Source organism: Patagioenas fasciata, chromosome 14 (assembly GCF_037038585.1).
Source record: "Patagioenas fasciata isolate bPatFas1 chromosome 14, bPatFas1.hap1, whole genome shotgun sequence".
NCBI lineage: Eukaryota > Metazoa > Chordata > Aves > Columbiformes > Columbidae > Patagioenas > Patagioenas fasciata.
Window position 1 is genome coordinate 9689076 of NC_092533.1, and position 27982 is coordinate 9717057.

General features: G+C 38.7%; 1 protein-coding gene across 5 annotated transcripts in view; it reads left to right on the forward strand.

Annotated features, from left to right (window-relative positions):
* MACROH2A1 (macroH2A.1 histone) overlaps positions 1 to 27982 on the forward strand; it is a 46736-nt gene that overhangs the window by 16423 nt on the left and 2331 nt on the right. For 2 of the 5 annotated variants that reach the window (XM_065848724.2, XM_065848725.2), the window contains 6 exons: positions 5165 to 5271; positions 6746 to 6943; positions 9565 to 9675; positions 16245 to 16344; positions 21692 to 21781; positions 24927 to 25101. In XM_065848724.2, the coding sequence (XP_065704796.1) occupies positions 5165 to 5271; positions 6746 to 6943; positions 9565 to 9675; positions 16245 to 16344; positions 21692 to 21781; positions 24927 to 25101 (781 nt within the window). Of the gene's footprint in view, positions 1 to 5164; positions 5272 to 6745; positions 6944 to 9564; positions 9676 to 16244; positions 16345 to 17830; positions 17922 to 21691; positions 21782 to 24926; positions 25102 to 27982 lie in introns of all 5 variants that reach the window. The other 3 variants (XM_065848727.2, XM_065848726.2, XM_065848728.2) reach the window with 3 other exon arrangements.

Below are 27982 nucleotides of genomic sequence, written 5' to 3' on the forward strand. Positions count from 1 at the left end.
ATCGTATCCTAAGAGAATGATTGCTCTGTAGAGAGTTGAGGTTTCATCAAGGCTTGTTCAAAGCAGTAACATTCCTTGAATTGATTTTCACTGCATCAAATTTCCATGACTGAACCAAGGCTGAGAACTGTTTTATTGGAATGCATAAGAGGGAAAGTGTTGTTAAATGATTCTACCTTCACTCTCACAACTGCAGAATCCAGGGAGACTGGGTGGAATACACAGAGAGAGGAACGAAGGAAACTCTTAAGAGTCTTGGTTGATTGGGATAAAACCTTCCGGAATCATGTAAAATGATTCTGAAGTCAATAAAATGCTGATGGAAGGATGATTAATTTAAAGTACAATAAACAGACTCCTTGTCATGTAGTTGGCTTTGTAGGAAATACGTATTTTTCTCAGTGGAATTGTTTTTCTTTATTTCTTTTCATTCGTTTTTAATTTCTGGATATTGTTCTCAATTTTCTTTTGAGCAGAGGCTTCAAGATTTTTTTAGAAACCTCTGGCTTGTTCCTGTTGGAACTTGCGTGTTCAGAAATTGGCCTTGTGTCAGCATATCACCTGTTAGTTGTTAAGAGTTTAATTTTCAAAGCTATGATTTCATCTCCCTGAAGAGAAGGTGGACAAAGGGATTCAATGCAACAACAGCATTTTAGCTTGAGATGTAAACGAAAAAAAGAAAGAAGAATTGGGGGATGAACTTGGACCAGGTTGATGATTTAAATTTATAAAGTACTATAGCTTAGAATGCATGATAAGCTAAACGCCTTGTCATTTAAGCTTTAAAGGAATTTTAGTCAGTAATGACCAGTAATATTTTGTTTGAAAATTAGGATAAATGAACCAGAGTGTTCTCCAGGAGTGGAGAAAAATGCATTTGCTTTTGTTTCCATCCAGGTCCGTAGTTGCTACTTGCCTGCTTTGGTTTGCTCTAATTGTAATTTGTTTCATTTTAACCTTGTGCTGAGTTCTTGTTCCAAAATTTGCAAGTGTTGTGAAATACCAAAGCAACGGTATTTAAGGCAGAGCAGTACCGCTGTGAGACAGGGAAATGCAGATAAGGAAATTAGGAACTTAGTAGGGTGGCCAAGAGATAAACAGAGGTTATAGAATCTCTGTGAGTAGAGGATGAGGAACTCGATCTGAAAACTTGCTTCAGGATGAGGTTTTTGTGGAGAATTCTAAAACGTTTTGGTTGTGTTTGATTAGGAAATGCCCTGAGACCAGCTTTTCCTGTGGTCTTACGTTAGGCTTAAGTGCAAAGATATACAACGTGGTTTGTTTTATTTTTTCTCCTTTAAAAATATTTAACTGAACTTTTCAAAACCTCCGAGAAAAAATAGTTTTGGTTCAAGTGCCGAGAACAGGCTTAGACCAGTTCTCACTGCCCATACCATTTGCCTAGTTCTAAACATTGCAGAGAATTTTTCAGTTGATATAAATGACAACTACCTTTCATAGAATCATAGTTCTATTAAATTAATTCTATTAATAATTTAATAGAATTTAAATAAGTTAGTTTTTAAGAGAAGATGTATTAACTTTTAAGACTTTATCTTCCTCCCTTAACTATTTACTTTAAAGATGACTGAAAAGACTCCTAAGGCATCCATCCCTTTTCTTGCTATATAGCAGCTGTCCATACATGAATATGTCACATGCTGACATGGCATTCCTACGTAGTTTTTTGTTTCCTAATTATATACTTCTTAGGTTTTTTTGCTAGATTGTTTTATGTCTGCAGTTAAAGCAATACATGTTGTTTTGCTTTTTTTTTGGAAATGATTTAAAAGCTCATAAAAAGCCGTTTGTATAATGGCTTCATGTTAACTGAAGATTTCAATATGTAGTAGTTGAAGAATTATACCTTCAAAAGCTTATAATATTGAATAATTTGTATATTTTCCTCATTTAAAAAAATATTTTAGTGCTCAGCATTTCTGTAAAGTGTGTTTCACTGTTGCCTTTTGCCTGCGTGGTGGGGGTGTAATTATTCTCTGGGGGGAAATGCCTTGAGTAAATAAATGAAAGGAATGGAATAGACATTATGCAACTCGCATCCTTTTCGCGAGGCCTCATTTTTGTAAAATGCTCTTGTTTTGGTCTTCTGGCTGGATAAATACAAGCTGAGTAAATCCTGATGTCATGGAAGCTCCTAACACTTGCTTTTGCCTCAACACTGACGGTTAAAGCTTTCTCTCTTGACCCTGTTCAGTTGCAGGAGTTGATTTTTGAATGTCTTTTTTTTTCCCACTGTTGGAAAATCACTTTTAATAAACAGAATTCTTCCATGACTCAAACCTTTGAGCCTGATAGAATGGCATTTCCAAACATGAGCATGACCTAAGAATTCAGATCTCATCTTGATTTCAAATACCTTTTCCCACCTACCACTCTTTGCAGCCCCACATCTAAATCCAGAGTGATTATTTTGGAGATTCGGGTCAGTCCCCTTACAGAGAGAGCTAGATTTTAATCTGGTTTAAAATTGGTTTAAGACACAGGTGAAACACCATTTCAGTTTTTAGCATTAAAGTAGCATAAAACAGATGTGAAAGTAGACTGACTGCAAGCAAAATCCAGACAAGATCCCATCCAGATCCAGAAAGTCTTCATTTCTATCATTTGTTGGGCTTGGATGAGGTTTGCGTCAGTCAGTGCTAAATTAAAAACAAAACAAAAAAGTTGCCTATATTTGCTTCAGCTTGAATACGTCCTAATTTTCTGTTTTTAAACAGGGGAGAGTCCCCCTTTGACCAGACTTGCACGCATAGCTGTGTTTGGCTGTTCTCTGTGCTGTGGGTCTCTCTGCATGTGTGAGCAATGCTTGGTTATTATTGGAGAGCTGAGAAGGCCAGAAAAAAAATTCCTCCCTCCATGCCCTCCTCTCTCCCTCTCCCCAGCTCCTCTTTTGTGGTCCCCAACACCAGTGCAAAGCGTTCTGTTCCAGCAAAGGAAGCGGGGTACCTCAACTTCCCTAAAGGACTATTAGAAAACTGTAATTTCAAAATGAGTTTCCTGTCCAAGGAAGAGGGCTTAGCACTTACAAGAACAGTTCTCCACTGTACGAGGCAGACATTTTAGTTTTATGAGGAACAAATAAAACATTCCTCTGCATTTTACAGGCATAACACTTTCTTAGACTCTTTAGTTACAAAACGACCTGTCTGCATAGTTATGCTGATCGGTTGCAGAGAATAACACGGACCGACTGTTTCATGGTGCCTGATGCGGTAAAGAAGCGGAGGTGGGGGAAGCAGAGGCAAACCAAAAAGTTGTCTGCTGTTTGCAGCAGATCCTTCCCACGCTTTTTAGCCAGTGATAAAGTCTGAGATACAGCCAAGGCAGTTACCGATCTAGAGAGGTGGAGATGCTGGTGTTATTACAGTGACACAGAGTCTTGCTGAGGTCAGTGGGGATGCGTGGGGTGTAACCCAGAGTGCAGCTTCTCCGTTGGAAGGTGATAACACGTCTTCTGTCACAACAGGTGGCTGTATGCAGTGCTGAATGCAAGCTAAAGCTCCCCTGTCTGACCTGTGGCTTTTGAGAAGTATGTGGAAAGGATTAATGCCAGGTTAATTCAGTTCTTTGGAGGTGTGGAAAATATAGTCAGGTTGACTTTACCCTGCTAATCCTGCTTTAAAAATAAAATAAAGCAATTGTTGTCAGCATGAAATGCTGAGTTACTTTTGGGGGCTTAGACTTAATATTCTATCTTGTATAATAAAGTTAATTGTGCACTTTGAAGAATGCAAAAAGAATGGAAGCCTAGCAAAATCCTCCGTGAAGTTCAACTGTAGAACATCCAGAAGCAGCTGTAAGTTTTCCAGTAGGTGTCATAACTAGATTATTATGGAACTTCCAATGAAAAATAATTGGGGAATCATGTTAAATTCAGCCTAATGAAAAGCCATAGTCTGTGCTATGTACTATTACTTAAGATTTACTATGTGTTATGGTAAAGGCATGTGGTCATGTGGGCTTTGATTTTAGTCTTTTTCATTTCCAGATTAATGTCCTAATTCAGTTCTATTTACCTCCAAAGCAAGCTTATAGGAGAGCTTTCATGGTATAGCCAGTTGTTAAATGTGAAATCAATCTCATACCCTATTCTAATGTTAAATTTTAATATAATAGTGTGTAATAGATTTTAAAAAGACAGTTTAATTTTATTTTTTCTCTTTTTCTCCAAATATTACCAGATTTGCAAAAGGAAATTTACCAAAAACAATAGTGAAACACAATCTGTACAGAGGGAGATGAAAGGTTATATGTAATGGAGACAGCAATAGCACATTATTGTGAAGTCAGATAAACATGTTATGTCATTTTTTCAAATTGTTCCCCAGACTTTCTTGTAATTAATTGCATTCTTTGCCTAAGGCTTGTTGAGTCGAAGACAGATGAGTTAGCAGGTAATGCTGTAGCCTTTCACTTCATAGATCTTTGCAGGAGAGCAAGTTAATCTTTCCTGATTCCCATAAAAGTCATTTTATGCACAGCTGCTAAATGTGTTTTGTCAGGACTGGGGATTTCTTTTATGGAGATAATTTACTGGGAGCAAACAAACATGATTCATCAATTACTTTTTTTGGACAGAAACTTTTCAGATAGAGGAAAAAAAAAAACAACACTAAGTCAGTGCAGCAGTGGAGTTTGTAGTCTTAGTGTCCTAACTTGATGTGTGCTTACATGTTTCCATAACGTTAAAAATTACAAACTGAGATTAATGACGTTTCCACTTATAAAAAAAATAGAATGGATGTAAGCCAGAACTCCTCGCATATATGACAGGTTTGAGAAAAAAAACTGTAGTGTTTGTACATCTAGTACTCTGACACCTGATAGGAGAGGGATCCTGGGAGGTGAATGCACGGTAGCCCTGACAAGAACACTGAAAAGTCGAGAATCTAGAGGAACTGCTTTGAAAGGACAAAAAAGTGAATATAGTTTAGACTACAGGACTTGGAGTGTGCACTCGCCCGTCGGTGATTAGATGTAGAAAATGAAATTGTAATGTTAGGGTTAGATGTCTGTTGAGGGTATTCTACAGTAGTTAGGAATAACATGATATAATTCAGATATCTTTTTGCATGGATGCTAAATAACACATTGATTTTTCTTAATGACTGCAATAATTAAAAGGGACTTACTTTTTCCGCAGCGGAAATTCTTGAATTGGCTGGAAATGCAGCAAGGGACAACAAGAAGGGTCGAGTCACTCCTAGACACATCCTGTTGGCTGTAGCAAATGATGAAGAATTAAATCAGGTAAGAAAAAACTCCACTGTGTGAGGGCCAGGATTTCCTTTAGGGCTTTTTAAATTGTCTTTCCATATAGCTGAATTGTAACTCAAGACCTCTGCTTATTGAGTAGCCCACCAGGAAGCAGCTCATTCACTCACTAGCACACTGCCTGCGTAACGAACTGCAGCACTCAGCTTAATTATGTATTTCAGGACTCTTAAAATGTGTAAAAATGCAATGGAGATGCTCTCACTATTACATCCACTTCTGTTAGAGCAGGACATTGTCATAAACCGAACAGAGACATGGAGAAAATCTTGTAGATGCTTTTTTTGTTTGTTTTTGTTTTCCCCCTTATGCAGCTTAGGACTCAGCAAGACCTATCGTGTTCCCATTGAAGTCTGTCAGTTGTGACCACAGACTTAAGAACTCTGGATCTCTTGCAAGTCTGTGTCCTTTGCAGATTTCGAGATGCCTGTAACTGAGCCAGAAAAAAATTTGGGCGTTATTATTACAGTGCTGTGGTGTCAGCCAGGGACACTGGCAAGGATTAATGTCCCTTTGTGTGAGGTGCTGTAAAAACACATCTGAAAAGATATTTTTTCCAAACCTACATATCGTGATGGAGCAGGAAAAAAAGGAAATTATATCCCCAAGCCAACCTCCTCCTGACTTTGTCTGAAATTTGATACTTTCCATTCATCATCTCTTTGTAAGCTTGGAGCCTCACTGAGTTGTGGCTGGGGAACAGTAAACACGAATCAGAAGGTGGGAGTACCTGAGGGACTTCGATGTCACCTTTTGTATCCTCCTGAACAGTGAATGAGTCCCAGTTACCTAAAAAATGGGTTAAAGTGGTTTTAAATACAAAACATTATATATTTCACCTCTGCTTTTAAAGGCTTGAATGAACTGCACACTTTTGAGTATTGATCTGCTTTTCTTCAACTACATAAAGATTTTTATTGAAGAAAGACTTCAGGTATAGAGATTTGTATAAATGTTACCCTCCATTTGAAGTTTCTTTTTCTAATAAAAAAATGCTGGTTTAAAAATGCACTTTCAAGAAAATTCAGCAGTTGGGACAGATATTGGGTTCTCCACAGCGTGGTACCCATTGCAGTCCCATCCCATGGACTTCGGGGTGCCGTCCCTGCCGTAGGCCACCTGCAGAACCCTCACATCTGGGCCTGGGGCTGTTCTGTTTTCTGGCAGCTGGGTAATGGTCTGGATTGCGTGGTCTCACAGAAACTCATCTGGTGTGAGCCCAAGAGATACTGACACTAACAAGCATATGTGCAAGAATACCTATTCCCTTTATAGTTAAAATTTACTACATGATCAACTCCATTTCATGTCTCTCTTCTTCAAAGATAATGTGTTGCGAAAAACACAAGAACCAGTTAAAATGTACAAAGTTTGTAGTAACTGCCATTTTCTATTTATTGGTCAGTGAATGCTGAAAATTGTTATCTACAACTTTTATTTTTTTTGTTAGCTATTGAAAGGGGTCACCATAGCCAGTGGTGGAGTGTTACCCAATATTCACCCAGAGCTGTTGGCAAAGAAGCGAGGATCAAAAGGAAAACTGGAAGCCATCATCACTCCACCTCCAGCAAAGAAGGCCAAGTCTCCATCACAGAAAAAAACTGTATCAAAGAAAACAGGTGGCAAGAAAGGAGCGAGGAAATCCAAGGTTTGTTTTAAACCCAACGAGCTTGCTTGTAGTAGCTGTGGGGAGCATCACACTGGGTCAACTTTCTGTTCCATGTGTTGTTGACAACATGGATTTCAGGAGCAGTGTAAGGAAATGCTGAAGGAGTGCTGCCCTCTGCCCAGTGCGGGCAGAAGGCTGGAAACCATCAGGTCCACAGGACAGGCGGAAAAGCTGGAAATACTCTGTTCTTTGTACAAAACAGGTGTTAGGTGGACACAGGCTGGAGGCACCAAGAGGCAGAAGAAGCAAGTGTATGGGGGCCGTACTGGTCATGCTGCCTTGGTAAGCAAGCGAGACCTTGCGTAGCAACCGCAGAAGTAGCTTCGCTGTGGTGCCAGCATTGGGCTGGGCAGCGTAAACTCGCTGGGACTTTGCTTGTGTGTTGAGATGTGTCTGCCAGAAACAGGGAATCTGGGTAGTATTTTCAAAAGCAATGTCACACCAAAGCAGCATTTTGCAATTGTAAATATTGGCAAAACACAACAGCCCAAGTCGCTTGCGTTATTAAGTCCTCAGCCACCAGCAGGTCAGATCCTTGTTTTCAAGTGTAGTGTTTTTCTGTTTGTTGTTGCGTTTGTTTGGTTTGGGTTTTGTGTGTGTGTGTGTTTTGGCTTATTTGTTTGTTTTTTTTGCTGTGGTGGTAGTGTGTGTTTGTTTGTTTTAATTTTGTTTGTTCCAGCTTAGTAAAAGATTCCTCTTAGTTGATTTGATGAAATCCAAAGAGGGTGAACTATTTCAGTAGGGTGCATTTCTGCTAGAGCAGGTAGCTGAGTCTCTTGCAATGTCAGAGAAACCGTGTTATGGCTACGCAAAATTGCTTTGGCTGAGCTAAAGACCCACAAATGTCTCCCTCTGTTTTTAATATGTTATAGGTGAGAATCCTGCATGTTTAGACTTGTATTTTGTTTTGGTTTTAATTCCTAGCAATTAATTAAACTCATTCAAAAGGAAGTGTGGAGGTGAGGGGAAAAACAAGAGGACCAAAACATGATTTTTCTTGTATTGGGAAACTAAGAATAACTTTTTTTTAAACTAAAGTGAACATTCCTTTCCTCCTTTTTTTAGTATCAGTTTGTAGGAGCAGGGAGTCTTTCTAATGTGTGTGTGTTTAGCCAAGGATTTTTTTTGCAAAACAACTACAGTCAAGCAGTAAGCTATGAAGTTACATAAAAAAATAACATGAATTTCATGTGAAATGGACAGTGCATATGAAAAGTTGCCTTTCCTGTCAAACAAAGCTTCTGTATGCATCATGTATGTCTCTCTTATCATTTACTTGGTCACCCTTCTAATTGTTTCACTTTTTTGTTTTTTGAACTATTGAATTTAGTTTTGTCTTTTAGAGCACCTAGTAGCTGACATTTCAAGTGCAGTGCCTCTAATAAACATGCACTAATAATTTACCTAAATCTGGAATTTTTTTCCCCCTACTTGATTACAAAAGCAGGAAGTCTGTTGTGGGGTTCTGTTTTTCTTCCACACAATAAACTGTATTGTCTGCTTACTATATTGGTATTTGGCTAACAGTAAACTCCTGGGAAATTGAAATTGGACCCATGAAAATCTAATTTTCAAAACATTTGTGTAAAGTAAAGCATGGTTACAGCTTCTACAAGCACCAATATACCCTTGCATCAAAGTCATTTTAGTTGCTCAGCCACAGATTTAGTTTATATACTTTGGAAAGGGAGAATAGGAGAACGGTGGCTTGCTTAATATTCCAGGTGTGCTTTTTAGCTTCAGCATATGTATTGCTGAGGCACCAGATATTTATATTAAATCATAAGTAGTAATTTTATGGGAAATATAAAATTATTTTGGTCACCAACTGAGTTTATAACTAGAGCAATCAGTTCACTGTCTTCATGAAACATCCTTTTCAACATGTTCCTAGTTCTCATTTTTATTCCATAAATCTATTCATTCCTGAAACCTATCATTTTATTTCAGTAATACAGTTGGAAAAAGGCATAGTGGTTGAGAGGAACTTCCTCTGCCCCTACAGTTTTACTGGAGATGAAGGTGATCATGTTAAACAAGACAGAGGAAATTGTTCAGCCCGTTTTCTGCTACTAGGCAGGTAGAAAGTAGATGTATTCATCTGGCACTGGCTCTAAGGATGACCAGAATTCAAAGCAGTATTTCTAAAAATCAGTTTCTGAAATCTGGGAGCACCTCCCTTCACAGAGAGATAAAGTTTGTGCTCTAACAAGTCAGTTTTTACCTTAAAATTATTGTCCACCCACATGTATAAATAGATACATCATCTTTTTCCACAAAAGCCATTAGAAAGCTGTTAAAAGTCTGGGGTGTTTACATGTTTTCCTGCAACATTTAAGAGAACTGTCGTCTGAATTGTGCACTGTCCTAGGCAAGAAAAGGCTTATGTAGATGTGCAGACGTTGAGGTCATTTTTTCTATTGGTTCCTTCAGCTGAAATCAGGCACCTTAGTTAGACTGAAGGATAAAATCCAAACCCCAGTGTTTGTACTGGCATTTTATTGCCTGGTAAGCATTTATGGCATGTCATATATCTTAGTGTTGTTAAATGGTGTTTTTCTCTCAGTCTTGAGTTAACTAATTAACCGTATTTTTGGAAGAAGAAGCAGGGAGAAGTGAGCAAATCAGCCAGTGCTGACAGCACAACAGAGGGAACTCCTGCGGATGGTTTCACAGTCCTGTCCACCAAAAGTCTGTTTCTGGGCCAGAAGGTATGCTCCTGCGTTTTTATAAATGAATGCCTATTTTCAGTGCTGCTTAGGGAATACCCCCTCCCACCACCCCACTTTCCCCAGAACATCTAGGTACAATGGACATTTCCCCACTGAGCACTTGAGGAGATGTATCATATTAGTTTTTGAACAAAGAAATTCTCTGAAACCACTTTTGGAACATTTTAACAATATATAAATGAGACTTTATATGGCTACATAATTAAATACTCAAATAGAAGGAAAGCCTGTGTGCTTGTAATCTATCTTACTTTATTCATAAACACCATAATTGTTACAGCTCAGCTTCTGCCAAAGATGAGATTATTCTAAGACTAAAATGTCTTTTTTCCAGTGGGCAGCCCACTTCACTGCTGATGTAAATGATTACAGGTTTTTATCAAAAACTATTTTAGACATTTGCACATAATAATGGTTTTATGCTTTGTTCTGCTTTGTTATTTACAAAAGTTAATGCTGTGTAATAATGAATGATGCTTTTATGAAAAGCTAGAAGTCAACAATCCTTTTTTCCCTGTGAATATGCTTTGGGACATGGGGTGGTTTAATACAAATACATGTCTGATTAAAGAGAGGATCCATTTAAAGAGACAATTCATTAAATTAATTCGGTCTTTTATCTTGAAACCTGCCTTTAGTTCGTGATACAAAATTTTGTTAAGTAAAACTGCATCTTTCTTCCATCATTCAGTAATCAGATCATTGTAAGTCATAAAAGATGAGCCATTGTCCATTGTGGGATGTGTCTCCTCTGACTCATTTTTATGTCATACTTAGGTGGTTCTCCATTTATCCTTCCACAGTTTGTTTGCACGAGAGTAACATTGTTTCTTGCAAGCTATGTGATTTTCCACCTTTAATTTTACAGCTAGGGTTAGATTGCTCATTTGGTAGGGTTTTTTGTTGTTATTTGACTACTGCTAGGGAGGGTAGCTTTGAATGTATTTTTATAAAACATTTTAATGACTAAATTAGAACCCCAAATTTATAAACTGTTTCAAAAAAGCAGGTAACATCAGCCTTCTGGACCTGATCTTGAGCCCCTTTTAGTTACTATAGGAAACCTGTAATAAGACCTGGCATTGTGTTCCAGCAAGACTGACCCAGCAAATAACCAGGGCTTTGGTCTTGGCACAGTGGAAGAGAATCGTGAACTCCAGGACTGCTTTACGCTGTGGTGAGCAAAGCCAGAGTCTGTTGTAGAGCTTTCCAGTGAGTACCTTGTGCTGGGAAATGGATTTTCTGGCTTTCTCATTTGCTGGGAGTGCAGCCCCTGACAAAATTACTGATATGACATGTTTGTCCCCATGCTGGGTCATGGTCAGTTAGTGCATGAGAGGGGCCAGGTGTCAGCTTCTAGTTGTAACACAGTACACATAATTAAAAGAAAAATGGAAACCCATTATTCTCCTGTGAGGGAACACTCCAATTGAAATGGATGAATTACTGAGGTGCAGAGAATCCATAGGTGCTGTTGAGATGTCTCTGGCACAGGTTATATTTTGGTTTTGATTCCCTGTGAGAAACTGTCTTCAGAGGCAGTAAATGGTTAGTGTAAAAATCTAAGCACAGTAGGCTATGTCTAACGAATACAGGAGTTTTCTATATCCTATTATTTGTGACTTGTTTGAGCTGAGAAATAATGTATTAATGTCTTTGTTCTGATTTACCCCCAAAATAGCACATTTAGACCAACCTAAATTCTTTCTCATTAAGACTGAAAATGTGGAAAGCGTAAAATGCAAAAAACCTTTGTGCTGTAGTGATCAAAGTGATTATACTTAGCATAAAAACAACAAAAAAACTCTTTTATGCTGGTTTATTCCTAGAAGTATTTTCAAAACATGCATTTTCAAAATTATCAAAGTAATGTTTATTTTCTTGGAATAAAAAGGCAAAGATAAATCTTTCAATCTTGGGATCGGTGGGAGTTGGAGCCTTTCTCTCTCCTACACGTGAGGTGTGTTTTGCATGGGCCAAGAGGCTCCTGGGTGTCTGCTGCTCTGTGCAGGTTTATCAGGCTGCAGTCTCATTGATGGCGGTGGTTGTTAATTATTTAAGTGACACATGGAAGTCTCAAATAATTGCTATTTATTTTGGAAATTTACAAATTAAATATAACAATTATCTATAAAAACACTAGTGACTTTGAATTGGCTAAATGCTTCTGCTGAGCCATTACTACATGCAATTGCTGTTTAAAAATATAATATTGGTTTTAAAGTATTTATCTAAGTATGATACTTGACAGGAAAAAATCTGGTTTGATATAGTTGTCTTAAATTAGTGCCATTTGGTATTCATAAAGAACTAAGAATTTGCTTCAACAGTGATTCTGCACAGTAGTGTTGCAGTTCGATTCCTTAGATTTGTGCATGTTGTTTTTTTCCAAAGCCTGTGAGGGCAGAAGGTGTTTGCCTGGTTGCAGCAGGACCCGTCTGCTGTTCAGCACATCCTCATTGTCCTTAAACAGCATTTTCAGGGAAGGAAAAATCTCTTGGGCAGGGAGGAAGAGGGAGTTTAGGTGGTTCGTCTGGAGGCCTGGAAACCATGACTCCTGCCTTCTGATTTTGGCGGATTCAAAGATACCGTAAATGACCTTTTCTTTCTCTGTTGCCTTCCCCATTTGCAAAATGGAGATACAGTTACGCTCTTCACATGGATGGAAGGAAAGCTTAATATGTAAAAACATTTTGAGCTTTTCCATTTGAAAAGCTAAAATATTTGTATTAATCACAGTTATTTGATGTTTCTTGAATTTGTACATACAGATTCTCAGTATAATTTCATGCTCTGTGTGTTCTTAATAAACCACAGTGCAAACACAAAAACCTGAAGCGGAAAAACCCAAACTGCTGTCTTTCAAACCTCCTGTGACATCCTTGAACACCTTTGCATCATGTCTATTTGGTCTGCAAAACCACTATCTGCTAGATCAGCAAATAATTGACTAGATGCAGAGAAGGAAGAAAATAAATCCTGTTCTCAGTATCACGTCACTTATGAGTATTTAATGGGAGAATTCTTTTCTTGGGAAGGGCTTTATTTGCAAGAACAGCTTTTCTTCCTTCTCATATCCTCATTTAGCTACTGAAGACACAAATGAGAATGTTGCAAACCTGGGTATTGTTTAGTTTTTAAAATATACTGTTATTGCATTTAATCTTCAGGTGACTGCTGACAGTCAGCTAGAAATTCTGAGAGGTCAGGAAACGGCAAAGAACCCTTCAGTTATTCCTGTGGAAAATGTATTAGTGCTACTCTAATTAACTCTTAAAATCTAGTAAACTATGTAAATAATTGCACATCCCACAAGCGACATCCCAAAGAAAACATGGTATTCTGCACATTAGCTAATTTGTTTTTCCTGAGACGATTATGGAGTAGATGGGCTTGAGGTCTTACAACTCTGCCTCTAAGCATTAGGATTTGGGCTTTCAGAGCGAATTCAGCTTGTCTGCAACAAGCATCTTCAGTTTTCTGTATGAAACTCACACCAGAAAAAAGTTACAAGATTTTAAAGGTAATTTTGTCTGAAATAAGAAATGCAAGGTTTGGTTCAGAAAATATTCATGGACCTCCTAAGTGCCATCTGCACTTTATCTAGTCTAACTCACATGTAATATAAATATTACCCGAAGTTATGTCCGTTCTTTGCACATGTATTTGTACGTTGTGCCTGTTATTTAGGTGGCCCATTACTATTGGGTAGTAAAATTAAGCAATTGGAGAATTTAATTCTATGGGAAAACGTCTTTTTTAATTGTTCTTTTGGCAATCATATAGCTAACAGTGCAGTGAACAGCACAGGCAAAATTTAGCAAAATAATACTTAGCTGCCAACATATGCTATCAGTGCTGGACGGCTTTTTAAGCATTTTGTTGCTGTTAAAACTTAAATTATCAACTGGTTGCTATGTAAATCCCATATATGAGTAGGCACAGAGATAGGTTAAAGATCTGAAACCAAAATGGTCTGCAGCCAATAGATCTGGGGCAAAAAAGTTGTAGAACATAGAATTAGGGATCAAAAAGAGTCACCTATAACATGAACAAAATACGCTTAGGAACGTGCAAAAATCTCCACAAAACAGTCTTTTGGTGTGTGCATGTGTTTTGTTGTTGTGTTTATTTCAAAATTCATAAAGTTTCTTTAACATTTTGGTTTTATTTGATTTGACTTTTTTTTTTTTAAACAGCAGTTGCTTGTAGTCAAACTCAAGACTCAAACTCAGGTATGAATAACGTGCCACGTGTGAAGTATTAAAAGATTCTAAGCTATTTGGAAAGCAAGCTTTCTTAGATTTTATTACAAATTCCCGAACAGACCTGTACCTAAACCAGGGCTGAATTACACTCATTTTTAGCCAAAATCACCCTGTTTTGAGGGAACATAATTTGCATATGTTGCTTGAGTAAACCATATGAAAATGCAAGCTTTTAAAAGGAGAAAGAAGGTCAATTCATGTAATCACATGAATGGAATGGAAATATTTTTTTCATAAAACTAAGCATATGGATGTTGGCCTTCTTAAATGACCCATTCACTTGTATTGGTTATGTGAATTGGCTCACATTCCCTATTAATAAACTCACATAAACAAGGAGAAAATTTGAAGTGTTAAGTTTACAGAATGTGGATTACAAACCAAGAGACAGATTTCAGTTATTGATGAGATTCATTGCCATGCCTGAATGTAGGTGTTATGCTTCGTAGGTTGAACCCAGCAGGCTTTGGCTTAGAAAGAAAGCCTGGCTTAACTGCAGCTGGCTTCAGGACTTGCATAAATCAATGAGAACTTTCTGTTTCATAGTTGATTTTTATATTGCCTAATCAGCTACTGAAATGATCATTTTAAATGCATGCTGTTGATATAAGCATAATTTATGATATAGATAACCAATTTCCATGCATGAAAGTGCATGTTTTGCACTTTAAAGTGTTTTAAGTTTTGGTGGAAGTAAACTTGGTACATGTGAAATCAGACTCCCAAGGCTGAGGACAAAGCAGTGTCACACACCCTCGTTATGAGCTTCCTCTCCTACCTGTCAACCTTTGCCAAGTTCAGCATTCTCATCAAATTGCCTTAAATGATGTTGCTTCTGTGCTGTGGGTCACGTACTATGATGAGACACCTGAACTGTCAGTAGTGAGCAAACTGTGCTGTTGCTTTACACCTCTAAGTACTTCCAAAAAACATCCTCACTACAGTAGGATCAGTAGGATCAGTTTGTTACCATTGCTGGTCCAAATTTTTCATCAACTTCTCATTTTATATACTAGTTTGTAAGGCTTGCTCAAAATGTATTGCTAGATGCTGAAATCTGCGCTTTCTCATATTTCATTAATTATTTTTATACTTTAAAGAACATGTGCAGATTTGAGGTTAATTTTTAGACATCCGTGCTAACTGCTTCACCTTCTACCCACGAGAAATCCTTCTGCTTCTGTAATGGTTCAGGCAACAGTTGAGAAGCATGTTTTAAATACATGGGTGTTAATGAGAGGAGTTAATCATAGCATCTTTTTGGTTGGAAGAGACCTTCAAGATCATTGAGTCCAACCATAGCCTAACTGTGACACTATAACATGTCCCTAAGATCCTCATCTCTGCATCTTTTAAGCCCCTCCAGGGATGGTGACTCCACCACTGCCCTGGGCAGCCTGTTCCAATGCCTGACAAACCTTTCCATGAAGAAATTTTTCCTAATATCCAATATGAACCTCCCTTGGTGCAACTTGAGGCCATTTCCTCTCGTCCTATCACTTGGTGGAAGAAGAGACCAACCCCCTCCATTCTTCAACCTCCTTTCAGGAAGTTGTAGAGAGCGAGGAGGTCTCCCCTCAGCCTTATTGTGCATTAGTGGGTGGGGTTAAAATCTCGGTTTTCATAAATGACAAAAGGAAGTAAAGCAAATACAAACTAGAAGCAATCAGTACAGAATAGTGCCTGCTTACCGCGTGTCACCAGCCATTCCAAAAGGCAGCAGAACTGTACAAATGAAAACTGAAGTGACTGCGATACAGATAACGGTGATCACTAATAACGAAAGAAAAAGAAACATGTCCTTTTGTTAGGATGGAGGAACCACGGGAAACAGGTGTGTGCTTCCTCCCAGATAGGCTTCTGTTTGCTGGCATAAAGAAAGAGGAGCAGCATCTTTTATCCAGTAGCAGTGCTGAACGGTCATGGCACGTTCCTGTAATTGATGCTTGAGGAATTATTAGGGTGTCCTTCATCTATACCGCGAGGCAAAACAAGTATCCTCTTATAATGCCAAGCTAAGAATCCCAAATAGCAGTCAGCACAAAGTCAAAATAGAGCTGATTAGTCGGTACATTCATATCCTCTCAGTGTGAACAATGTTTGAGTCTTGTGTTTGAATTTTTTTTTGGATAATAATCCTCATTTATGACCTGCCTTTTATTTTGCATATATGTTTGCAGTGATGCTATCTCCATCTGTGTTGCAAAGCTCACTTTTCTGCAGCTTCTCTGTGATTTCCCAGCTGTCCTGTTATTTCCCACCTCATGCTTTTCTTTTCAGCTGAACCTTATTCACAGTGAAATCAGTAATTTAGCCGGCTTCGAGGTGGAGGCCATTATCAATCCTACCAATGCTGACATTGACCTTAAAGATGACCTAGGTAAATGGGGCATGGGTTGACACAACTAACGGTCACATGGAAGTTATGGAACCCAGAATTTACTCTCTAGGGCTTCATACATTTAATAAAAGCAGAAATTCAAATCTCGCAGGTTCTGTTTTCTTGAAGAACTGTATTCAAAAGACTTTTTTTCACCAAATCTGAATACTTGCAGTTATTGCTGGTCTTCAAGTTGATTTCAGTTAAAACAAATCATTTAAATTCTTTTCCATAATGATCATATGTGACTGTTAGCTATTTTGGGGGGTTTCTTATTTGGATACTTTGAGGACTAAAATACTTTTTTGTCAGGTTGTTTTCAAAATAAGCAGTTTCTCCATTCTAACCGCAGTCCTGGGGTTTTTTCCTGATACTCAGAGTAACCACACAATTTTTAAAGAGGAATAATGAACTATCCCCAAATCTTTCCTACCTTGATTTCATGTTTAATTCTGTTAAACAATTTGTTTCCATTATGCTTAAATTACTCCTTGTCCCTTTCACATTCAGCTGAAAAAAAAGGCTGACATTATACCAACACTGAACTTCCACATACTATTGTAGGTGGTATTATCGCTTTTAAAGCTTCTGTCTTGTTCCAGATTGAAAACACAAAAATCATCCTTCACCAAAAGCCTGTTCTTCAGCAAAAGAAAAATTAACTTCTATGCATTATGTACTGCCTTCCTTTCTTATTTGATTATACCTGCTACTGTCTTTTTTTAAAACTTCCTTAATGGATTATAAGCCGTAATTCCTCTACTACTGCATTTCCTATGGGAATGTACATATGTAATTGAATAAGAAAAATATTTAAGGCGGCTAATTTTTAAATCAGCCTTTCTCTGAAATATGTATATTTGTACATGTCTCAGCCATTCCAAAACATAATTAGCAGATATGCTGTATCTTTAAAATGTAATATTGATCATTTAAATTTTTAAAAGCAAATTCATTACAACCCTGCCTGCAAATACGTGGTTTCCTCCATATGAAGGAGACTGTCGTTTTTCAAAACAAAATGGTGAGTCGCTCACTATGCATCTGAAGATTGGTGTCTGTCAGCTTATTGATGCTGACAAAATGGAGAAACTAGTTATTTTGTTTGGCTTGATGATCCTGAATTTCTTTGTTTAAACAGATTCCATATTTTAGTGTCATGCTCTGTGGGGAACTGGTTGTTCTAGGTTTCTGCAAAGTGAAATGGGGTATTAGCTGATTTTAAAACTTTGGAAATGATCTCGTATGATTGCTCTGACTTGTCATTTTAACATTTATTTGATCATGTCATACTCAAGATTCCTCCTCCTGTTCCCTACACCCCTTTCTCTACACACACCTGCACACACACCTCAGCATACTCCTTTGGCGCAAGGTTTGGAGATGTAAAGGTAGGAAAATATGGACGTTGGTACATGTGTAAATGTAGAGCCTGTGCTGGGTCTCTGTCCAACGTGGTTGATATACATCTGTTTACCTGTTGTAGTTGCAAGTTGTACAGGCTGACATTGCCACGATCGACAGTGATGCTGTCGTTCACCCGACAAACTCTGACATCTACACCGGTGGTGAAGTAGGTAATGGCAAGTTCAGTGCTGCGGAGTTCGTATGTGTGTGCATGGTCGATCAGCAGCCACAAGCTTGTTGTAGCTATGCAGATTTGCATTCATTTCTCACTTCCAGCAGTCCTGACTGATAATAAAAAGAAATGCATAATTGCAAACTCAGTTGGCATTTCTGATCTTTATCACCGAATCAGACTTTCAGAAGTAACAACAGAACGCACCGCCAAAATTTGAAGTGCAGGAACAGTATGTTCAATGCAGGCTTGTGACCCAGGAAAAAGAATTACGGCATTGTTTGTTTGACATGTTAAATGCCTGTTTTGAATATGATTTGAGTCTTGATCTTAAGACTTATAACCAGTTCCAGTTCACCCTGTCCATGCCAAGTTTCAGATGTTCACATCTGACATGCTGGATCTAGCCTATCTGTATTTTATGAACTCTTGAGATTGGTTAGTTCATTTACGTTTTACCTATGGACCAATTACCATCGTAGCCCTGTTTAATGGTCCTTATCCCCAGAAGCATATGGCTAGTGACATTACAGGCATTTTTCAGGTGGTCAGTCATCTAAGCTACACTGATGAGAGAACACACAGTAGAAAACATAACAGACATCTTAATTCAGTATCTTAAGTGTCCCTTGAGTATCTTAGTTGTATCCCTCTCTGCCTACAGTATTTTGAAGGGTTTTGTAAAAGGTAGCAGTACTTCTACTGAACTGCCTTGGTAATTTAAGAAGGCGAATCAGAATTTGGGCTGAATACAGAAGTCACTGGTAAGGGTGAGGACCCACCACACTTAAAAAGCCACGTGATCCCAGCCTCTCACCTGAACCCCCTCTTTGCTGTGTGGGTCGAGTCCCTGCAGGCCTGAGGTCCTGTTCCAGTGCCGGTTTGGAGGGACACGTGTCCTGCTGCAGAGCTGGGTGTTCTACACCACCTGCTTTTTCTGAACAGGCTACTTGCTGAGTAATGTGCGGGCAAATGCAGCTCTGCATAGCCTGCCAGGAGCAGCTGGGACTTGGCTGGCTAAATGTTATGCAGAGACATTAAAATAAAAATGCCCTAGTACCCTGTATCTGAAGAATATGCTTTTAAAGTCTTTCGGACCCATTTAGCTGATGCGCTTGTCTCCTACCCTTTGACAAAGAAATGCTTTCCTACCCTACAAAGAAAACTGTCTCTCAAAGCTGCACTGCTCATTCCTTAGAGTAGGTTCCTGTTGCCTCTGACTGCTGTAAGAAAGAATAGAAGTGCACAAATGCTTAGCTTCCAATGATTAACTTTTACCCATCTAAATTATTTATTTATTTATTTATGATTTTTGTTGGTTTTTTCCCTAACAATTTAAATGTACTGGGGGTTATCCTGAGACTTTTAGCACCTAAATTTCTGCTAACGCTGTTTTCAACACTGATACCAATGCCTGCTTGGAAAGCATGAGATAATAATGATCTTATTCTCATGGGAGTGACACATATTTATGCCTGTGAGCAAATAAGCTACTAACTACTTGAAGCTGTAAAGCAAGACTTCCATCAAGAAACTTGTCAGTGTAGTGGAAAATAGTTAAATACAGTATGTCCTTTCCCAGATGAAGCTAATTTACAACATAGGTCTGAAATCTGATTTTGATATAAACCTTCACTATTAATCAGACAGAGCAGCATAATTGAGGAGTAAATGCAGAAAGCCTCACTGATCGGTAGCAAATACTACTTTTGCTCTTCTTTGTACTGGATCTGCAGGAAGAGCTCAGTGAAATAAACTGACAGCGTTGTTCATTGCTTTTAATTATAAATTAATTCCCAGTAGAACGAAAAAGAGAGATCCTTCTGGATTGAATTAAACCAAACTAGGCTAAATTCCATTAAATGTACAACAGTTTTGCAATGGCAAAGAAATGACCTACTTAATAGATCTTTTCTGTTCCTCGATTCTGCACAAGACTTAATTATGTTTCCCCTTGAAACAAGAGAAATTAAGGATTATGAATGTCATGGGGTTTAGGACTGATCTGAGTTTATGGACTGGAGGAGAATATAACTGGAATATATACAAATATAAATAGGAATGAGATAGAAATACATACAACAAGACTAGAACTAGAATGGGAGACTGTTTCTCTTCCTCCCCATCCCAGCTCTGTCAGTGATGTTTGTATGACCTGATGTCTGGCAGCTCATTTCCAGGCACCTCCAAGGACTGTTTATTTGCTGCTAGAAATAAAGCCATCGCTGTCTTTTCTAAGAGGTTGGTAAGATGGTGCCTTCCACTCAGTTCCACAGGAATAGGTAACTTTGAGCTTCAGAAAATTCGTAGTGAGGAGTTTGTCTGAATAAACTTAGACCGAAGTATTTATATAAGAAAGCTCAAATGAGCACAAAGAACAAATTACAATCTGACCTTGCAATCCAGCTTTTGGCCAACACTCATTGTGAATTGGTTATGAAAGAGGCAAAAGAAAAGGCATGCGTTCTTTAATTATCCTCAGCTTTTGTACTCCAAAAACGATAGACTGCCAATAGCAGAATAGAGGCAGGGTCAGAGAGCCAGTATTTGAGTGAACAAACAAATGCATTGTTTTCAACTTCTAATTTTACTTCTGGAAGAAATGTAGCAATGGTGTCAAAACAAAAGCATCTTGCAGTCCTCTTAGTTCTTAGAGCTACAACCCCATTTAGTCACCTGAATCTTGGAGGAGAGGTTCTGCTTCCTTGAGCGTATAGTATGTGCACTTCCATCAGAAAATGTGGTTTTTCTTTCTTCATCAGTGAAAGTAAAGGATTTCACCAAATGTCTAGATCTTTAGAGATCCTAGTTCTGAATTATTGGAAATCAGTTTTCAAAGTAATATCTCAAATCAGAGCCTTTATGATATCACTGCTTTGTACTTATCTACCTTTATAATTAATATGCACAGTGCAAAATTATGTGGGATGCTTATGTAGTTAGGAAAATGCTTTCTTGGGCCATTTTTTTAAGTTAATATTTACAACTAGAGCTGCAAAATAAGATCTAAACCATTTAGTGATGGACTGCCTTTGTAAACAGCATACCTTTTGGTTGCCCTGACACGCTGCACAGCTCTTCTCCTCCCAGAATGATTTTGTCCAGCTCCTTAGCTGTAGTATAGAGAAGTTCATTGGAGGAATATGTTCCTTAGAGATTCTCCTGATTTCTGAGGCTCTTCCTCTTGGTTAAAGGTGGCTGAACAAGCTGGGCAGTTACCAAGTAAAGCAGCCCGCTGCACTCACGAGACTGTTTCATTCCTGGTGCCACCTGTTGGGGTCAGGGACCAAGATCAGGTGAGTTTCAAATTCTTATTGTGGCAAATGGCTCTTTAAAAGAATTTGTAAGAGAGAGGGGAAATGAATCTTAGGGGAAGGAATTATGAACCTTCAGCCACTCTTGAGCTAGCACATTCTTCTGGAACATTTCACACTAACAGATGCTCGTGCTAAGGAAGGAAGTAGGGATGTCACATCAGGTGTTTCGTCTTTAAAATTGGATTCTGAGAATGTAAGCAAGGGATGTGAGGTTTTTGGGTTGTTAGGGTTGTCTTTTGTTTTGTTTTGCTTTTCTTTTTGTTGTTGTTGTTGTTGTTTTTAATGACTAGCTAATTCTGAAGTCCCAAAAGGTTTAGATCTTACTTTGCAGTCCCCAAAAAAATGTTTGGGCAGAAAACTCCAGAATGATGTAATAAAAAAGCAATGATTAATCACATGTTTGCTGTGGAAACCTGGGATCAGAGGAGTAAGCTAACAATTCTCTGTTCAGGGAGCACTTTGGAAAAGAAAGGCGGCAAGGAGTTTGTGGAAGCTGTCATTGAGCTTCGGAAAAAGAACGGGCCATTGGACGTAGCTGGAGGTGAGGTTCTGCGCTTCGGGAACCTGCAAACGAAAACTCTGCGGGCACCGGCTTCGCTGCCCGCCGGGTCTTCCTTGTGGTCAGGAGGCTGAAATCCTTCTGGTACAACACTTGGGTTCTTGTCACTTCTCCAGACAACTCTTATGGGTTACACGATATTTGTGTTCTCCAAAGTTAAAATACACGCGTTGCATCTTAAGTAACCTTTACCAAAGCATCTGGGAAATGGTGTAGTGATGTGGTGTTACAAGTACCAGCAGGCTGTGCACGGGTACATGCACACGCAGCAAATGTTGATTATTAAGGGCACAGTTCAGAAAAGCAATTAATTAGATGCTTATTTTTCAGAACGGTTGAGCCCAGCTCTGTTAAACATCTGCTTTGCTGAAGTGCCACTGACTTTCACTGAACTTAAGAACGTGCTTAAAGTTAAGCATCTGCTTGGGTACTTTGTTTAATCAGTGCCAAAATCATCACTATAAAAGCTTACAACTTTTTGGTGCCTAGTTATCAAAATTTATGTAATATCTGAGAAAAATCTACTATATGAATAATAAAGTTTGGTAATGGCGATATATAATTTTACACCATCTGTGAAATTGCTGATGCATGTTGTTCATATAGAAGGCTGATTCTGCCATCTGTTTTTATGCTATAAAAATAAATACAGTGTGCACAGTTTTGTAAACTAATTCTGACTGAAGCTGAAAGGGAGATATAAGCCTTCAGCTCTGACAGGAAAAATTTCAACTGTTTACTTTTGGTACTTAATATATTGGGTTTTTTCCTTTTAATAAGTTTTTCTTGGAATTCTTGTTCTGCGAGAATGTGTAATAATTCCTTTTTTTTTCCTTCTTACTTCTGTACAGTATTCTGTATCAGAACAAACTGCTCACAAATTGGTTACAAGTTGGAGAGGAAAGATTTCTTTTCTCAGCCATCCGGGCACCCCTCAGGTCTGGGGCCTCTGGGGGAGCTCTAGAAGACACTGGCAGAAGCTGCTTGTCAGGGACTTTTTGGAGAACTCTAGAGAAAGCTGGGGCACCTTGATTTCTCAGTCACATGGATATCCAGTTTTCAGATTTCTCAGTTATATGGATATCCCATTAATCTACCAATAACCAGGATCCATACCTGGATTATAATTATAACTAGCACAGGATATAGCCACGGTTCCCTCTTTCTATAGCAAAAGCGGAACACTCCCGTTGCAGAGCATTTGCATTTGAAGTAAGGGACAACTGCTCTTAGTAATTAACAGTTGTCCTTAGCATAATTCGAATAAGTTAATTAATGACTACCCTAGAAAACACTCCCTGAAAAATATTAAAGTTGGTGATGCATCTCGATACAGTATTTTATTATTTCAGGACAATGATATTATCCACACTTCACATCTGACTAGAGATATGTCAGCTGCTTTTAATAGATTTTTCTTGGATTTATGATGTATTATGAATCTGCCAACATTTTAGGTGCACATTATGACAAATTAGCATTGACTAACACTGAGGCTATTCAACATGTTGAGAATCTACAAATTCAGAAGAATATAAATGCTTGTACTTCCATAGTCCTTCAAAATGGACCCTTCTGATTAACCTCTGGTCAGAAAACGCCACATGACAAAGTCTGTTTTCTCTTTCCTGCAGCAGCTACAGGATAGTATCCATATGTGATGACTGTGCTCCAATAGTTATTTCTACTACACTTAAATAAGAAAATGTCTCATAAACATTCCAGAATGGAGTAGGGGATTTCTGGCCTTTATGCACCTTTACAAACCTGGCTTTTTATTAAAAAAAAGGGGGGGGGGGAGGTATTTTTGTCATTGTTTTTGGAGACGTGAGCTGCCATTTTATACCTACACTTTTGTGGCCACGTAGGATCACATCTCAAAGTGTGTGTGTGTGTGTGTGTTAAGGGGCTTGACTCCGTCTGAAGGTTCAGGGTGTGCTCTTCAGAGATTTCAACTAGGTGTTTTTCTTCCCTCAGTTTGTGATTAGGATTGGAATCTTTCCGTTGCCCTTCCTTTTTTATTTTATTTTATTTTTTTTTTTAAACAAGCCAAAGTTACAGGCTTTTAATGGCAACCACAGACTTGTGAGTTCAGAAGTGACCGTGATCCTCTTGTCTTGTTTTCTGGCAGGCAGGGCACAGTCTGTTCTTGCTCTGTGATGTGTGCTGTGGTGAACCCAGACTGTGTTCTCCTGCTGAGAGAACACCCCTGTGCTGCATCCTTAGTCCCCACACATCTGTGGTAGTATTGTGGTGATCATATAGGATTAACATACTAAAAATTCTTCTTTGTTTCTTTGTAAATACAAGGCCTTGTCCATTTGTATATAAATAGTGTGAATCAAGCATTGTAAATATATAAATGTATCCTCTCCAACTGTCTGTCGAGAATGTGATGAAAGAGATAAAGTAGAACCAGCATTGTTTAAGTGGTCTTGGATGACCCATACACAAAAAAAAAAAAGCTTGAATAAGATCAGGCCCAAAGTCTTGAAGTTGTGCAAAATGTTTTCTTTACAGTTACTCAGAAACAAATCCAGAACTAAAGCAAAAATCTTAATTCATCTCTTTTCTAGCCTTCCTTAACAGTTTGCAGAGCACTAGTAGCTCTGGACTGATCCAGTTTGGGGGCTGCAGTGTGATCAGAAGGTGTCTGAACAAACTGTATTGAGCACGAGTAGCTGAAGGTCGCACAGGTGGTAACTGTGTGACTGTTTAGCATCCTGATACTTACTGGAGCTCTGAAGTAAACTGAACCAAAGCAAGATCATCCCCTGAACAGTTTACATTCTAACAGATTTGCCCTTCTCCTTACATATTACAGAAGTTTGCACAGTCCCCAATATAAATGTGTTTCCTTTGATGTCAGCCATGAATTCTTGCTGTCTCTAAAATAAGCTCGATTATAGCTATTATTTATAAATTACCACAGTGAAGTGCAGCTGGAAATGGAAAATACAAAGTCTATGTAATCTTGTTGTTATATTTTAAGTCTCTGTGATTTGTAATGTAAAACATTCAGAGGGTCTAAAGGAATGTCTGTCAATTGTTTCCTATTTTAATCATATGTGCACTCTTAATCCTAAGGAGAAGAAAGTAATAGTGTTTCACTTTCGGTTCTTACTAGCTGTTGTCAGTGCTGGCCATGGATTGCCCGCGAAATTTGTGATCCACTGTAATAGCCCAGGTTGGGGCTCAGACAAATGTGAGGAGCTGCTGGAAAAGACGGTGAAGAACTGCTTGGCTCTGGCTGATGAAAAGAAGCTGAAATCAATTGCATTTCCTTCAATTGGTAGTGGCAGGTAAGGCTGTTACACAAACCCCATGCCAATTAGGTCACATTTTCTTAGTGCCATCTCATGTGTTCCAGTTCCTTCTCATGCACAAAACCAATTGCTACAATGCTGACTTTATTCTTGTTTGTTCAGATCAGTTCCCTGAATAAAATGTTTCTTCTAGGTTCCTTCAAGCTCTGCACAGGGCCTGCATTGCTTTCCTGAATATTAGTTCAACTTTTTGGCAGGTCTAGTAGTGATCTCTGCAGAATCTTAAAGCACATAAATAGGTTAATGAGCATAAAATGAACTTTCCAAGATGATATTAAAAGACTTCAGGCTGTCGATTTTTTCATATAAATTGGAGATGTGAAGGAGAACATGAAGAAAAGAGATCTATTATACCTAGTTTCAGTGCGTAATTAAACTTACAGAAGACATGGCTTAGCATTTGTTTAAGCAGGAAACCTGAAATGCCTTGATACTCAGGATTTGCAGAGTCACTTCAAGCTTTCACCCAAAACTGTAAGCTGAATTCCATGCAGTTTACATCATAGAACTTTTCCAGGGGAAAAAAAAAAGGCTTTAAAAACTTTCGCCAAGTTTTTCAAAAGCAAAAGTCTAAAGTTAAGGTCCTTTGGCTTTGTACAGGATGCTCAGTGCCTTTGAAAGTTGGATCATGGTCTTAAGAGCCTAAATATGGACTACAGATTCAATCTGACACTCTTGAGTCTGAGATGGGAAGGCAGGTTTGGAACACTTAGCCTGTAATGATGGCTCAGTGTGAAGACCAAGGGCCAAATCTAGGCTGGATGACACGGTTGTGTATTTAACCCTGAACAATTGCTCGTTTTGAATTTGCCATGAAAGAAGTTGCACAGGAGGAATATTATTCTCATTGTGCTGTGTTGCAACACCAGATGAATTCCTGCATGTTCTGGGGGTTAGGACAGGAAGGGCTATTTGAGCTTTTGGGTGAAAAAAGAAAAAGAAGTTTCACCAGGGTCATAAATTTAAGTGATTTGCATCAGACAAAGCTCCAAATAAGGTTAATTTGCATGGGTGTCATTTTTAAGGAGGTAATATGAGCAAATGTTGTGGAATGGTAGAGAAATACAGTGATGGTTTTGTATTAACATGTTGAATTAGCTGTCAGGTTCACAGGTGAGTCAGTACAAAGCAAAACTCTGAATTGCTCTTTGGAGAAACTGTGTTTCTCCACCGACTGTAGAGCTGGTTATGTGGGTGCCTAAAGTGAGACTATAAAGTATCTTCCACGGAGCCCTTTCTTTTTGGGATAGCTCCCAGCAAAGCAGCATTCCCAGTGTGAAGAACCATTTCCAACCCTTGTTGTGAAGTGGTGGATTGGTATTGGAAGATGATGAGACCTAGAATAATCATGAGATTTGCATTCTGTTATGAAATCTGGTTACTGACAGGCAAGATCTGTGGCTAAGTCCTCAGCTTGGCATATGCATGTCATTCTCACTCAAAGCAGTTCAAGTGGTGCATTTGAAAGAGGGAGAAGGATCAACAGGCCTTGAGAAGTAATGAGGTTGTATATTTTCCCTTTTTCTCCTAATTAGAGATATTCAAGCATAAATTACTTTTAGAGAGAACAGAATATATTCTGACAGTACTCTACTTTTTTTTATGAAGTCAGAAGCGTTAAAAAAATAAAAGTAAAGCTTTTAAAGACAACAAATGCCAAAGACACCACATGTATGCAGCTGTTCTAGTACAGACATCTGTCAAGCAGACATCACCCAATAAACCCACATAAACAGTTTCATTCTCTTTTATAGTTGAGGAATGGGATTACGTGGAGGCAGTTCAAATAAATCACGGACGAAAATAAAATAGCATATTTGTAGCATTCAGTGGGCCAGATGCTCAGCTACAGCCAACTTGTGGAAAGCAGAAGTTGGGTGCTGTACAAAGGTAGCCTGGAGTTCAGTCTGGTAGAGCCAGCAGGAGAACAGGGAAAGGGGAGTTAGGGATTGAACATAAAATCATCCTGGGAGTAGGGATCTCATTCTGAGGCTCAGACTTTGATCTGAATTGACACTAACTTGGCTAAAGTCTCAGACTGGCTTTTCACAAGAGTTTAATTCAGACCAGTAGATCAATGCAAGAGGCTTCTGTTTCTTGCAGCCCACACATGGCCACTGGGTCAGCAGCTTCTGATTTTTTACCTTTTCTTTTGGGAGAGTGGTCCTAAACAATTTACTTTAATTGGCTTCCTGTGTGTGTGCGCCTCCCTGTGACCAGGCTGCTCTTCTTCCCTTTGCCCCGGTGTACCCACCTTGCTGGAACACTGCTGAAGTGGAAGTTGTCCGACTTCAGAATCCCCTGTGAGCAATTCAGCAGTGGTGTGTACCCTCATTTTGATGCTGACCTGCATGACAATTCCTGCTCAGGAGCAAAATTCCTCAAAGATCTGTTCAATTATGTGCCAGAATGCAGCATTCATAAGTAACTAGCAAGTGATCAGAGGTGGTGGGATGCTGAGTCTCAGTCTTTTTCACTGTGTTAGCTGACAGTAGGAAGTAGCTCCTCTGTCAAAACTGTGCTCTCAGTTGATTAACTTGTCACACAGCTGATTCTCCCTGACCAGCTCATTTGGCTTTGGAAGAGTACAAGGTTTTCTCATAATGCTTTCTCCTTTTTTTCTTCTTGGGTAAAAGAAAAAAAAAAAAAGGGCTTTTTCAGAAAAGAAAGAAACAGCATGAGCTATTTCATGTCATCATTTTTGATATATCACAAGCATTATCTTCAGGCAGTGTGTACAATATCACATTACAGGCAGCACTACCACAGAGTTGCTCTTGGAGTATAGTTTATGGTAAGGTAATGTGCAGTAAGTGAGCCGTGACACAGGCAGTTGCCTTTCTCATTTTGTGTCTTA